This window comes from Stigmatopora nigra, chromosome 1 (genome assembly GCF_051989575.1).
Source record: "Stigmatopora nigra isolate UIUO_SnigA chromosome 1, RoL_Snig_1.1, whole genome shotgun sequence".
Taxonomy (NCBI): Eukaryota; Metazoa; Chordata; class Actinopteri; order Syngnathiformes; family Syngnathidae; genus Stigmatopora; species Stigmatopora nigra.
The window spans coordinates 19783158-19796874 of NC_135508.1; the positions used below are offsets into that span (position 1 = coordinate 19783158).

At 39.6% G+C, this 13717-nt stretch overlaps 2 protein-coding genes across 6 annotated transcripts; one reads left to right on the plus strand and one right to left on the minus strand.

Annotated features, from left to right (window-relative positions):
* Positions 1-417: 417 nt before the first annotated feature.
* LOC144201061 (calcium-independent phospholipase A2-gamma-like) lies at positions 418-7830 on the minus strand. 5 transcript variants are annotated; one of them, XM_077723510.1, is made up of 11 exons: positions 7626-7830; positions 6395-6546; positions 5162-6321; positions 3111-4216; positions 2862-3014; positions 2476-2633; positions 2020-2114; positions 1773-1944; positions 1641-1698; positions 1372-1566; positions 418-1205 (listed from the first exon to the last, which is right to left on the minus strand). In XM_077723510.1, the coding sequence occupies exons 4-11, from the start codon at positions 4134-4136 to the stop codon at positions 747-749; spliced, it is 2316 nt and encodes a 771-aa protein (XP_077579636.1). In that variant the 5' UTR covers positions 4137-4216; positions 5162-6321; positions 6395-6546; positions 7626-7830; the 3' UTR covers positions 418-746. The 5 variants fall into 5 exon arrangements, with proteins under 5 accessions (XP_077579636.1, XP_077579645.1, XP_077579646.1 ...); XM_077723519.1 differs by having other exon boundaries at positions 2882-3014; positions 3111-3172; positions 6395-6583; XM_077723520.1 differs by having other exon boundaries at positions 2866-3014; positions 3111-3172; positions 6395-6583.
* Positions 1380-12034, plus strand: LOC144201102 (monocarboxylate transporter 2-like). The gene is made up of 6 exons (XM_077723521.1): positions 1380-1583; positions 9238-9410; positions 9494-9725; positions 9812-9955; positions 10545-11381; positions 11460-12034. Exons 3-6 carry the CDS (start codon positions 9509-9511, stop codon positions 11666-11668), a joined length of 1407 nt encoding a protein of 468 aa, XP_077579647.1. The 5' UTR covers positions 1380-1583; positions 9238-9410; positions 9494-9508; the 3' UTR covers positions 11669-12034.
* The last annotated feature ends 1683 nt before the right edge of the window (positions 12035-13717 follow it).

A 13717-nucleotide genomic window follows, 5' to 3' on the forward strand; every position in this document is an offset into this window, starting at 1 on the left:
TTATACTACAGAACTTCAGTGATTGGTTGACATGTCACTCTATGATCAACCATTGCATTCATTTGTCAACACTTAACACACTAGGTTGATGAAGACTATCAACAATAGCAATAGCAGCATATAAACAAAAATATTTTCCAAAAAGATTAATTCATGTTACACAGAGGAAGTGTGTTTTTAAGTGTTTCAGCTCTTTAGTCTATTTCAGAATTTCAGTTGAAATTTGGGTTGAAACGTTACTCACACCACGGAAATGTATTAGATTGCATATATACAAATTACGAGTCCGTAACTATCACTTATTTAGGTCTTTTGCCGAGTAAACGCACCTTATGGACAAGCACTACCAATTTTGTCACGCGCAGTTTCTGGGTGTGATGACAAGTAGGCTTTTGTTGGTAATGATTACGCCAGGCCTATGTCCGATGATGATGATTATTATTATTAAACACAAATTCCGGAAGTCCATCCCTCCTTACTATTGGATACTTCTTTTGATAAGATTGACATATTTGTAAAACAGTCCAACTTTAATGTCAGAGAACATCTAGCTTATTGTCAACCACCCCTGGTAAGCGTTTGATTACCATTCATGGCAATTAATTCAAACTTCTGCTTCAGCAAGGGTCAAATAGGATGTGTTTAATTGAGGCAAACAGTATTTTGCAAATGGATTCAACCCCACATTTAAGGCAGTCTATGTAATTATACATTAAAGAAATGTCTGAGCACCCCTGTTCTAGAGTCTAGAACAATCTGTGCTTCATCTCCCAGGCCCTTTCATTGATCCAGTCTTTAGTTTTGTCAACAGCCGACCGTTCCGCCCCAAGAACCAAACACAGTCGAACCAGTTTGAGACGGTTTCTCTCTAAGTAAACCTGTGTGTCCATCTCCAATTGGTCCAGGGCACCTGGGCGGCTCTCATCGAGGGACACCTCGGCGCTCAGCATTGGGTTAAAGCGGAAGTAGACGTCGGGGGGGAGCAGGTCATCCAAAAGCGTGTGGACCCCCTCGGTATCAGTGGCGCTGCTGATCAGGTTGCTTATTTTGGCCCTCAGGCTGGTGGACGTGACAGGGCCTCTCTTAGCATTGTCATAGCGACCGGTGCCCAGTGACAGCACACACTGGAATGCGTGGTTGGGCCACAGGAGTCTGCTCTCATGCACGGCTAGGGCACACGGGTTGTTCATGATAATCCCTCCGTCCTACAATGGAAAATAACTCATCAATTCTTCACACTGTTCTGTTGAAACCAATAGCCGTCCAAAAACGGGCTAATAACTAATTACATCTCAAGCAATTTAGCAGTGGGTGCTGAAGAGTAATGTCATATATGTCCTTTGACTAATTCTTTCAATTCATTCTTGGCACCTGGTGTATATCGCTTTGTAACGGGAATTCCTGGAAGTATCCCGGAGCAGCCGATGACGCTCGAACCGCTTGCCACATTGAGTAGCCGGAGCCACCTGCGTAGCGGCTGAGGGATCCCGGTTTGTGGTTGTAATTGCAGAAGACGAAGGCTTTTGGACTGTTGCCCCAATTGACCACGGCGCTGACAGCTGAAACCTGAGCACAATTGTACGGTAAAAGAAATCAAGTCAATTAAATGTAGGTGTATTTTCTTCTTTATGTGATCCTACCTTGGGGCTTGCCTCATCTCTGACTGTTTTGATGAGCACTCGATCACCAAGCTTCTCTCTGAAAGAAATAAAAATGTGACATTTGATTTCATATTCACCCGAAATCTATCTTGTCTCCCAAATTTCACTTACCTTAGTAAGGTCTCCCATGTCTCTGTGTTATAGTAAGAGTGACTCCAACCCATTTTCACAGTGCCGACCAAGCGGTTTTGCCGGAAGACTTCTGAACCAAATCGCCGATACATTTCGGTACACTCCTCCAGGGAGAAATGGGCCAGTCCAAGCATGAAGGCTAAAACGGCTCCTGGAGTGAAATCATTGTCACACTTGGGATTTCAATGTATTGATTCTGAAAAACGTAGTTTCAAGGTTTGGTCACCTGTGCTGACACCGCAAATGTAGTCAAACAGCTGATGAATCTTTTTGCCTGTCTGTGCTTCGAGTAGCTTTAGCACTTGTAGAGGCACCACACCTCTGGGGTACAAACAGGAAGTGGCATGCAGGACTGCCATATTTTAACATTTGAAAAGAAACTGGTTAAATACCTTACATAAACAGATGACAAAGTATTTGAACTTTGAAGTAGTACTTGTGAATAAAAGTTAGTATTTGACTCTTGGGAAGATTAATGTTAGTAACTAATATGTTTATATTGAGTATGAATTTCTTTCACAATGCACTGACTGCTGTTTTTGAGATTTGCCTTGAAGCTACAATGAAATTTCCCGCACCTTTTATTATACAATTTGAATAATTATAGGTTCCTCCCTCAGCTGTCACACAATCATGTTGTGTAGACATCGACAGCGATAATTGTCCATTCCATTATTCTAACCTTGTTCCTCCACCATCAATGGAAAGCACCTTTATCCCACGACCTTTGACTGGGTCTACATAGCCAATGAGTGCCAGCGCTTCTCTAGTGGCCTTCTGGAGTTCTTGCTTATCTCGATATACTCGCCGATGTCTCAGCAATGTCACTGGCATTTTCTCCTGAAACATTTAAAGACACCACTTCAATGTTTATTTGGCTTTAAACTATTTTTTCCCATTTTTTTCCAAAGAAAACTTAAGATAGATCATCTGTACTATAAAACATGTGACATTGACTTAAAGAATTGTACTTTACATAGTAACAACTGACAGCTTTGATCTAATTATTTATTGACACAGTATATTGTATACTGTCTCCTAGTGTGTAAAATTATTTTGGAAAAGGACCTGCCACATCAAAGCTTTACATGACGGGTGATGCCGAAGATGTTCATTAAGCATCTCCACATAGGTAGTCAGAACTTCTGCCGATGAGGCCCCTCTCAGGTTCTCGAGCAATGCATGAAACACTCCCTCGGCTTGCTTGTGGCTCACATAAAGCTGTGAAATGTAAGACAAACGTTTTTTTTTCCATTATATTTGCAATCAAAGTCATTGTAAGGACCATTTTAGCATTTCCCATTCAAAGAAACACACCTTTTCACTGATGACCGGATCTGGTGATGTCAGTGGAGGTTTTGACTCATTCAGGTAAAGCCCTAAAAGGTCAGGAATAGCTCTTGAGGGGTGACGAAAGCAGTCAATCAAGGATATTTTCTTTTGTCTTTTTGCAGCTGACAATTTGGTCTCTTTCTTTAGATTCCAACCTGTGTCATCCAAACTGGTGGCAGCCTTAAAAAAGTGATTAATGTGATTTGCCATCTGAGAATGGTTCTCCCCAAAATTGGTTGTGTTGTGACTCTTGTGGAAGAGGCCTATTTCAGGGCCAATCGGGTTTTGACTGTGTTGTGTTGTGTCGACTTGGTTGCGTGAGCTAGATTGCGTGGAGGATTTTGGTTGACTCTGACAGCCGGCATCGTCAGCAACCTTCGCTCCGAAGTACTTATTGATGTGTCTTGCAAAATGAACGTAACCATCTTCCCAACTCTTATTAGAATTGAGTTCCATTGTTGCCTGGTCAGCGCAAGATTTGAGTGGAGATTCAGTTTCTTTGCTAGACATGACATGATTAGGTTGCATTTTTATCCACATTTGTTTTATGTTGTCTCCTTTTGTGATTTGCCCTTTATCTTCAACTTTCATTTTGGAGAAACCCAGAGAGAAAGCAGAGTTAATGTGACCGGCGATGTAATTGAAGCTCTCTCCAAATCTGGTTGCCAAAGAACTAATGTGGAATAACTGTAGTCCCTGTTTTTCTCGTATTATAAAACCTGCGTCCTTCTCTTTATCGTCAGTTGGGGCTTTAGCGGTAGTAGTAACATCCTGTTTAGATGCCTGCTGACTTAGACAGCGCCATTGTGTGCTGCCCATACAATCTTGAGCATTTGGAGTTATATGTGCATATCTGGAGTGATGGGGAGCAAAAGCGGATGAATATCTTTGTAGGTCTACTGTTTCAAAGGATGGACTCTTTTTTAGGAGAATGATGAAGTAATTAATTTTACAGTATGAGTTCCAGTTACTGTCCATAGGCCTGAGGTTAATGCTAAGGTAACGTCCCATTGTTGGTCCAAAACAGACCCGCTTCAATTGGTCAAAGTCCACATAACCTTTGTCAGAACAGACGCATACTGATGATGGTCCTGGGGAAAACAAGACCAAATATTTGAATTTTTACTTGAAGCAATCCAAATGGTGTCAAGACTACAGGAAATACTTAACAAACATATTTTGAATAATTCTACCTATGAAGACCACCTACTTGGATGTCTATCACCATTATTAACAGTGACTGAATGAGATTTTTATTAGATCTATACAAAGTTATTCAGGAGAAATAAATGTATCACTATCAATTCTAGAGAATATATGCATGATCTATAGTGAATATTTCAAGATACTGTGTATTTTGCTAATTTTTGGGAGATTAGACGATAGATTAGATAGAATCTTTAGGATCTTTGAAGTAAATCTTGAATTATTTAGAGACATTTTAGAAAGTTATTGGATAGATAGGTCTGTTTTATGCAGAAGTTGGCAATGTGTTTAGGTGCATTTTTAAATTAGAATATAAAGTATGTGAACCACTGTTTTAGACCGGTAGGGAGCACAATGGATGTTTGGATGATTATACTGCTGTATAGTTGCTCTACCTAGTGGTGGAAATGATAAATTACAAAACTCATCAACCTCAATATTTATGTCAACAATTTATCATATGGAAACATTCTACATCTAGATATCCATTCCCTCTATATCTATAAATTTTGATTTAATTAATACATTTAGGTCATCTGATTAACAAAAAATTGCAGTCATGTACTTCTTTACCCTTACTCAGTATTCTCTAGCAAACAGTTATGCAACATGAAACCTCAAGAGTAATTCTATCAACACTGTAGCATGCCCTTGGGTGTCCTTGTTCATTTACACTATATTTGTTTGTCAAACAAGGGTTGAATTCATGAATAAAAACAGCAACAGCATAGTTGTAGATACAGGATTTAATTATTCCCACTGGCATCTAGTGACGACCAGGACAAACAGTATAGTCGCGAAAGTCTGTGTTGACATTGAATGACATTTACCTGAAATATCTAAGTTTCTTCTGTCCTTAAAAGTCCCCTTCACCCATCAAGTTGTTTTTTGAGGTAAGAAAATCCACTTATATGCAATGTCCTGAGTAGTATTCCACTTGTCTTTGGACACTTAACTCTTTTCTAGCCAAGCCTGAAGATTATTGGATGAACTACACTAGAGAAAGGGGAGGTGGGGGTGGTCCAGTTTAGTGTTCGGTCAAAGAAAACAGGCTTAAGGTCATGTGTGTGGTGTTGGCATTGCTGCATGACTGCAGGAGAGCCAATCAGAGGGCTAATGTTAGGCCTGTCTTACATCAAACAACACATAAAGTGAACATGGTGTACATTTTGCAAACACTTTCAATTCTGAAGCGACAATCCATATCATGTTTCACAATAACGACTGTCGATGTTATTGACAAGGTTTCTATATTTACACCCGGCATGCGTTCACTGACAACTGCACGTCATAAAAGACTAAGATAACTGTTGTGAATGGCCCGTTAACTTTTTCACATCCACAGAATTACTACTAAAATATTTATTAACAATAAAGATTAGGATCTACAAACACAAACTTTATCCAGCTGGGTGCATTTGACGGCGATAGAGTCTCTCTCAGTTTAGATTAGACGTCTATTAATGTCAAAGACACCAAATTAGTGGATCCACATTATTTCTTATTACTTCTCATTATTATGGTAATCTGCAAGACTTTACAAGATGTTGCTTGACCAAATGAAAGTGAAAAAACACCTATATAACATAATGTTGGAGCAAAAACATTGTTTGCTTTCCTTCTCCATAAGGTCTTTCTTATTAGTACTTAAATGTTGTTCTTTTGGGCTGCTCACCTTCAAGGCCTGAGCATAGTTTGGGGTGGCCTGACATTATGGAAGCACATTGTTGACTGTAAACACCCCAAGACCCCAAATTGCACTTTTTTTAGATTCTTCCGCTTCTATTTATGCCTGTCACTACGGTTTCTTCTCACAGCGTCCAGTGGCGCATTCCTCACCGCGCCCAGTCCACTTTAAGCGATTTTGGGCAAAGATAGCATAAGACTTGTCCATGAACGGTCTTACCAATGGCCACATCATAAAGCGGCCCAACCAACCCAATCCCACGGCACCATACATGACTGCAAACGCTGGAACTCCACGATGAACCTGTGAGGACCCCAAATATAAATTGAGTTTAAAATAGACATGAAGAAAAAATGCTTTATTCCCGTTAATTCACCTGTTCATTTTCATCAATTACATGCATCTCCTCCATTGCCACTTCGTAGCTGACTCCTTTGTATTTGCTTCCATCGTAGCCGGGAAGGGAAATATCAACAAAGTCCACTTTGTTGGGCTGTTTCCTCTGCAGAAACTGGAGGGCACGGATCTCTGTCACACAGATAGGACAAAGTCCATCATACAGAACCTGAAACAGAAAACAATTTCGTTTTATGAAATAAATAGTTCCATATTAATCTAAGGTGAAGAGCAACAGAATCCTTAACAGCACGATGGAATTGTAATTGACACCCTTTAAACTGGGAATGGCTGTTGGTTGCTTGTAATATCAAAATGCTTGGCATGGAGATAGCGTTTCAATGTAAATGTTATATATCAAAACACTGTCTAAAATGTCACATTGTAATCAAAAGTCATGAATGATTTTTTTACGACTTCTGCCTGTACCCACTGATGTAACAAAGTGTATTAACGGTTTGCACTAGTTTTAATAGTCGAGTAGCAGGTGGCCTATGTCTTGCAGCATTTGTGACATGTCGCATCAGTGACATTTAAAACTCTGGCCAAATATATCTGGTACTAGTCACTTTGCCAAGCAAACCAAGTTGACGCTTCAGTCAGTGAAGACAATCTGCCGCTTGAACTTGAACCAGCTACGGGTCCCTGATCTAGGAGTTTTTCAAGGTGATGTTCTTCAGATAATATGATAAGTAATTTGTGATTGTCCTCGTTATGATTATATTGCTATATTAAGATGTGGTCACAACAGATGATTGCTTTCCCTAACTTATTACAAATCGCCTGTCAACATTATTAAGATCTCATCTTATTTTCTGAACCTCTTTATCCTCATTAGAGTTGCAGGGGGTGCTGGAGGCTATCCCAGTTGAGACACCCTGAATTAGTGTTTTTGGAGTGTGGAAGGAAACTGGAGTACCCAGAGGAAACCCACGCAGGCCCGGGGAGAACATGCAAACTCCACACAGATGGACATGACCTGGATTTGAACCCAGGACCCCAGAGCTGTGAGGCCGACGCACTAACCACTCGATCCACCGGGTCGCCTACGGTACTGACATTGATTATGAAAATACGCTCATCGGATAATTTCCATATGCGATTTGACCCGACGTAGTAACTACTGTGCACATACACGTTTCCCAACGTCACATCTTAAAATAAAATAACTGCAGAATAGTGTTGTCTGTCAGGTTTGAATAAGAACTCGCCTTGACACAAGGAGGCTGAGAGGTGAAGTTTCGATGTGGATTTCTGCAGTGTAGTGCGCTTGCCATGATAGAATCGACGCGCATGGACAGTCTGGCGAAAGCGAGTTGTGCTCGTATCCCAAACATATTTTACTCGATTTTTATGCAAAGAATGAAAGTGAACGTCTTTGCTTTCGCAATGACAGCCGGGCAGAGGAGGCGTGATCATGAGGCGAAGAGGGCGAGAACTTCCGGGTTTGCAGCACCGAGGGTCCGCCCACTTCTAAGATGCGTCAAAGCGGACGCCATGTTGCTGTAGTCAAGACTGATTTACATTAGTCCAAAGTTTATTCTTTTGTAAAAATACCAAAACATTAATAGTAATTTTATATCACAAGAACATACCCCCCAAAATATTTCCCCCTTTATTTAAAGTCACCCAAAAAATTAAATAAAAAATAAATAATAAAATAATTTAAAAAAAATATTTATTTGTGCAAAAAAAAAAAAACAATTGGAGTGACTGCTAGTTTTAGTTTGATTGATAGTACCTACTTAGGGAAGGAGTTCAATTAAGTGGTGGAAAGACATGTGTGTGGTTGGGTCTAAATTCTTCCAAGAGTGAGTAACTTGGTGCGATTATCATCTGCCCTGAAAATGTCTTTATGGAGAGAGCAAATATCCTGTAATCTCAATGCAAGGTCAGTAATTAAGATAACTACAGTGCAATAATGTAACAGCCACAAGAATACAATGTTTTTATTATCACAATTGACAAGTCCACAGCAGCTGCATATCCGTTACCTGTAATTTGGCAATAATACAAAAATGGAAATGGTGTGGACGGTAGTAAATGACGGAAAATAAAATTGCTTTACAAAATAAGTTACTGTTTGGACAGCTGAGACCCCATACTAAGTTGAAGGAAATAGGACAATAATGGGGCACCTTTGAAAAAATGCCTGCTATTTCCTCACAGTTTGCTTTCATCCAACTCTCGGAACTTGTCAACAGATGCAGTATAATATTTTCTATGCAATAGTATTAGGTGTTGTAAAAGGGAAAACAAGCATGTTGTATACACTGTGAGCCATTAAAGAGCGGGTGTTCTCTACATATTTGGAGTTTCATCACAAGGTATTTTTATGAAATTAAATCAAAGTAGACTCTGAGACACAAAACACATCTGATTTCTCAGGGTTAGGGTGGTCGGAAATTCCCAGGTTGTTTAAACACATAAACTAGAATTTGCATCCAAAGATGAACCAAATGTGTGAAAATTCCCAATTCACTTTTGATTTTCTTATGATATTATCCAAAGAAAACAACTTTTTACAGTTTTAATGCAGTGTGTTAACCTGCAGTACACATTGTCTACATGTGAGAATGATCACTGTCAACCTTCCCAGTTAAATTGGAATGAATGTTTACGTCATCAAAGGCATGTAATGAGCTACTACTAACTTTTGGTTTTCACGCTAAATACTGCACAGAATATACTGCATATTTAATTCACAAAATGTTTTAACTGTTATATTTGTGAGGCTTATATGAGTTACTCACAACGGCTTTGGTTTAGGTGGACAATATCTTCTGTTCACAGCCTCGAGCTGACATTTTTTTAATTTTTTAGTTTGGCCCCACCTTCCTATCCGTTCACTGCTGCATGTTTATTGTGCAAGTCGAGCGCACGTGATGAGATCAGAAGCTCTTTCAGCAGGAGCCCTCTGAGGGTTTACCAGTCACCCTTAGACCCGAAGACATACTTCACGGGCCAGCCAATACACTTGTCGGGATTGTGCAGAGGTGTGGTTTGTTGTAACCTTTGCTTGGGGTCTTTGTAGAAGTCGCAAGACTGTTGATTGATTTTGGCTCTGTCTCCCATTCAGGCTATTCAATCCACCATGCCGGAAAAACCAGCTTCAAATCTGGGCTACATTCCACCAGACGGAGGCTGGGGCTGGGTAGTCGTCTTCGCCTCCTTCATTTCCATAGGATTTGCTTATGCTTTCCCCAAGTCGCTCACCATCTTCTACAAGGAGATTCAGGAATATTTTTCCATTTCCTACAGCCAAATTGCCTGGGTGTCATCAGTCATGCTTGCATCTATGTATGCGGCAGGTTAGTTGTAGTAATACCCCGTGTTTGTGTGTGTACTCTCAACTGTAAGGCCTATGGGGAAAATGTGATTGTTTTCTACTGTGCAGGGCCTGTAAGCAGCATTCTTGTGAATCGCTATGGTAGCCGACCCGTGGTAATGGTTGGTGGGTTCATGGTTTCCTTTGCCATGGTCCTTGCCTCATTTGGAACAACTATTATCCATCTCTACCTCTGTGTTGGAGTAATTGGAGGTAATACAACTTTTAATTACATATGTGTTTGTATAGGAATGCTCTGAAATAATAAGCGAAATATTTTGCGTCCACATATTTTCCTATCTTGGTCAAGACTGACCTGCAACCTAAACTAAACCCATTCAATTCTTATCCATAAACATTAAATATTGGCACACTGAGCAAAAAAACAACTACTAACTCATTTTTAAAGGTGGCAAATCGTTCTTTTTCACAGAACTGTTTAAGTTTGTGATGAAAATCTGCCCTTTATCAAATGAATTCTCAGATGATGCGGAAAATCATTACCTAAATGTGTTCGTATTTACATGCAGGATATAGTATTTATAAAACAATACATCTATATTATGCTACTTCTCTGAAATGCGACATAATAGTACAAACCTTCACAATATTGCTTATTGGGTGTACAATTTGGGCAACTAATTCTTATTAAAATCTCATCAAGCAAACATTGAGTGGTCTTAATGGTAGAAAAAGATGCCATTATTTGCTGTTTGGTGCGATATCTTGACAACAAGCCATCTTTCCCATCCATATTGTATTATTCATGATGTGCTAATGCACCCTTGTATAATTTCTCCAGGTTTCGGCCTTGCTTTCAATCTCCAGCCAGCTCTAACTATCATTGGAACCTATTTCCATGTGAAGAGACCAATGGCAAACGGACTGGCGATGACAGGAAGTCCGGTGGTGCTGTTTACACTTGCCCCACTTAACCAATTCCTTTTTGATTCTTTTGGCTGGAGAGGAAGCTTCCTGATCCTGGGAGCCATTGTTTTGAACTGCTGTGTTGCCGGTTCATTGATGAGACCCGTCAACAAAAAAGTACAAGTACAACTAAAAAGTGAGCCACACGACAGTGATGGAGAAGGCGAAGTCCGTAAGGATGACCAGCAAGCATTTGAAGTCCAAAATCAAAGTGATGAAACGAGCTGCATACGTAGGTTTATAGACGTTTCGCTTTTCAAACACCGTGGTTTCATGATTTACCTTGTTGGCAACGTGGTCATGTTTTTTGGACTTTTTGCACCCATCGTGTTCCTTGCTCCATACGCCAAACATTTGGGTGTCGATGAATATTCAGCGGCGTTCTTGCTCTCCATTTTTGCTCTCGTCGACATGATTGTCAGACCGGCGACTGGATTTATCGGAAACATGAAATGGATCCGACCCAGAATTCAGTATTTATTCAGCTTTTCCGTTATCTACAATGGCGTGTGTCACCTTTTGTGCCCTTTGGCAACTGGATATGTTGGCCTGGTCGTTTACGCTGTCTTTTTTGGGATGGCGTTCGGGATGGTGTGTTCACTTCTGTTCGAAGTGTTGATGGATCTCGTGGGAGCTCATCGCTTCTCCAGCGCCGTTGGACTCGTCACCATCATCGAGTGCGGCCCAGTGCTTCTCGGACCTCCTATTTCAGGTTTGGAACTGAACACAACCTCTGTGAGTATGTCAGATTGAAGGGATTGTTTTGCTATGGGTTTATTTTATCTTTCAGGAGCTTTGGTGGATATTTTTGGGGAGTACAAGTACATGTACTACGCCTGCGGTGTGTTAATGCTGGTGCCAGGCATATTTTTTTTCATCATGCATTACTTTAACTACAAGAGGCTGGACGCAGAGCAGAGACAGCAGCAGTCAGTGGAGATGAGGACTTGTGAAGAAGCTGTGCACCTGAAAATGAACCAGGAAGAAGGACGGAGATGAATGGATGCCAACTATGTGAGGGACACTAAAATTTAACCTGTTGTTTAATATTTTTACAAAACTCTATATGTGGCCTCCGGATCTATTTGGTGGCAGTTCTTAAATAACTCATGGTGCCAATTCAGTATGAGTGTGTGTGTGTGTGTGTGTGTGTGTGTGTGTGTGTGTGTGTGTGTGTGTGTATGCCAGCGAGCATACGTGCATATGCATGTTTATTGTCTTTAATGAATTTACTACAGCTAGATGGCAGCACATACCAACTTGTGCAATTAGCCAAGTTAAATGGTGAATAGAAAAGTATTTTTAATTGTGTAAAAAGAGTGGCTGATATTCAACTCCTTATTCATCTCATCAAATTTATAAACATTATACATACATTGTTTATTAACTAGATTATGTTTGATAGTGCCAAAAATTACTTTGTTATTTTCTGTAAATATATAAAAAAATGTAACACTAAATTTCATTCAAGTGTGTCACACACACACACACACACACACACACACACACACACACACACACACACACACACACACACACCTGTTTTCACAAGCATACAGTGAAGTGTAATTAAATTACGAATAAATTATAACTTCAATTTACGTTATCAGAGGAGTCAAACAATTAAAAAATGTGGTAATAACTAATAATACTCAGGACAATATATTTACCAATGTATTAATTGAAAGACATTGCATGGTAACATATTGTGATATATTGTATTACATATTTTAAATACATTAAATTATATAACAACACACCAATGTAACTAGATGTGTCAAAAATATACTTGTTAGAAGTAAATAACACAAATTCCATATTGGGAGAATACAGACGGAATTTTGCTGGCAGTGTGATTAAAATAAAAAACACAACAAAAAAACCCATTACACTTTCAATCCACTTGAAAGCCTACGCAAAGAATTCAAACCCAAACTAACCTGGACTTTTCAGATTCTCTCCCGTTAAACGTCTTCTGAACATTTTTCCTTGAACTTGTGCTGCGTACCCTGAAGCATGTGCTGCACGAGATACATTGAAAAGCCATTCCAGGAAAGACCAACACCATTATTACAAATGTATGCCTAAATGTAATATCCTTATTATGTCCCTGCAAGGTGCATATTGACTCCCTTTCCTGTGCACTAAAATTACTTATGTGAGTGAATCAATACGTTATTTTCTCAGCACGGATAACATTACCTGCAAATGGGTTTGTATGCCTAAATCTACATCTTTTGGGTTGAATGACCGACTTCATTATTCAAACTCCTTTGAGATTCAAGTGTCGCAACGTGGACCTAAAGTAACAGTTGAGGAGATATATAATTGAAAAAAAAAATCAAGACCTCCAATGGGTGCTGGTTCCCTCCCATAAGCGTTATATCATTTCCTCTCTTAGCAGTTTGAGTTTAATCACTGCGATGAACTGTGACTGATGTCAGTAAATCTGAATTTAATTGGGGCCGCACGATTTAATCCGGGCAGCTATTCCTGTGACGACTGCAACTGCATTAAATGTGCTCGAACGAATTGAGCCATTGGTCCCCAAGCTCAGTTTCAAACATGACTGATTTGAATCCAACATGCTGGTTGATAAACACTACTAATCTTCTTTTGTGACCCAACAATAATCTTGTTTTTGGCTATGTAGACACCAACATGCAGAATGACGTCATGTCAACCTGATTTATTTTACTCACACTATGTCACTAACTGCGTGCTATCCCACTGTTTATAAACATGCTTAGCAGGGATTCTCAATTGTCTCTAAGTGTGAATATTTGCTTGTCTGTACAAGGCAGTCTCCTTTGAATGGATCACCTGAAAGCAGCTCAAGAAAAATGGGTGGATGGTAATGTTTATTTGTATTTATTTTATTTTTTTTACACTCAATCCATTGTAGTCATTTATTGCACAATATAGGCATACTGTACATGTGACTGAAAATTTCATTGTCATTGAGTTATTTTGACAACATTGTGTTTAGTTCTATTTTTATTCAAGGCATGAGAGCTTGCAGTGATCCTGAATAATGTGCATTACAAT

Excerpts from the sequence above, each read along its gene's own strand:
- LOC144201061 (XM_077723510.1), bottom strand. The coding sequence starts at position 4,136 with ATGGGACGTTACCTTAGCATTAACCTCAGGCCTATGGACAGTAACTGG. Across the intron at positions 2,115-2,475 it reads ATTGATGGTGGAGGAACAAG|AGGTGTGGTGCCTCTACAAG; the intron begins GTTAGAATAATG and ends TTTGTACCCCAG. Across the intron at positions 1,945-2,019 it reads CATTTGCGGTGTCAGCACAG|GAGCCGTTTTAGCCTTCATG; the intron begins GTGACCAAACCT and ends ATTTCACTCCAG.
- LOC144201102 (XM_077723521.1), top strand. The coding sequence starts at position 9,509 with ATGCCGGAAAAACCAGCTTCAAATCTGGGCTACATTCCACCAGACGGA. Across the intron at positions 9,726-9,811 it reads TGCATCTATGTATGCGGCAG|GGCCTGTAAGCAGCATTCTT; the intron begins GTTAGTTGTAGT and ends TCTACTGTGCAG. Across the intron at positions 11,382-11,459 it reads TCTCGGACCTCCTATTTCAG|GAGCTTTGGTGGATATTTTT; the intron begins GTTTGGAACTGA and ends TTTATCTTTCAG.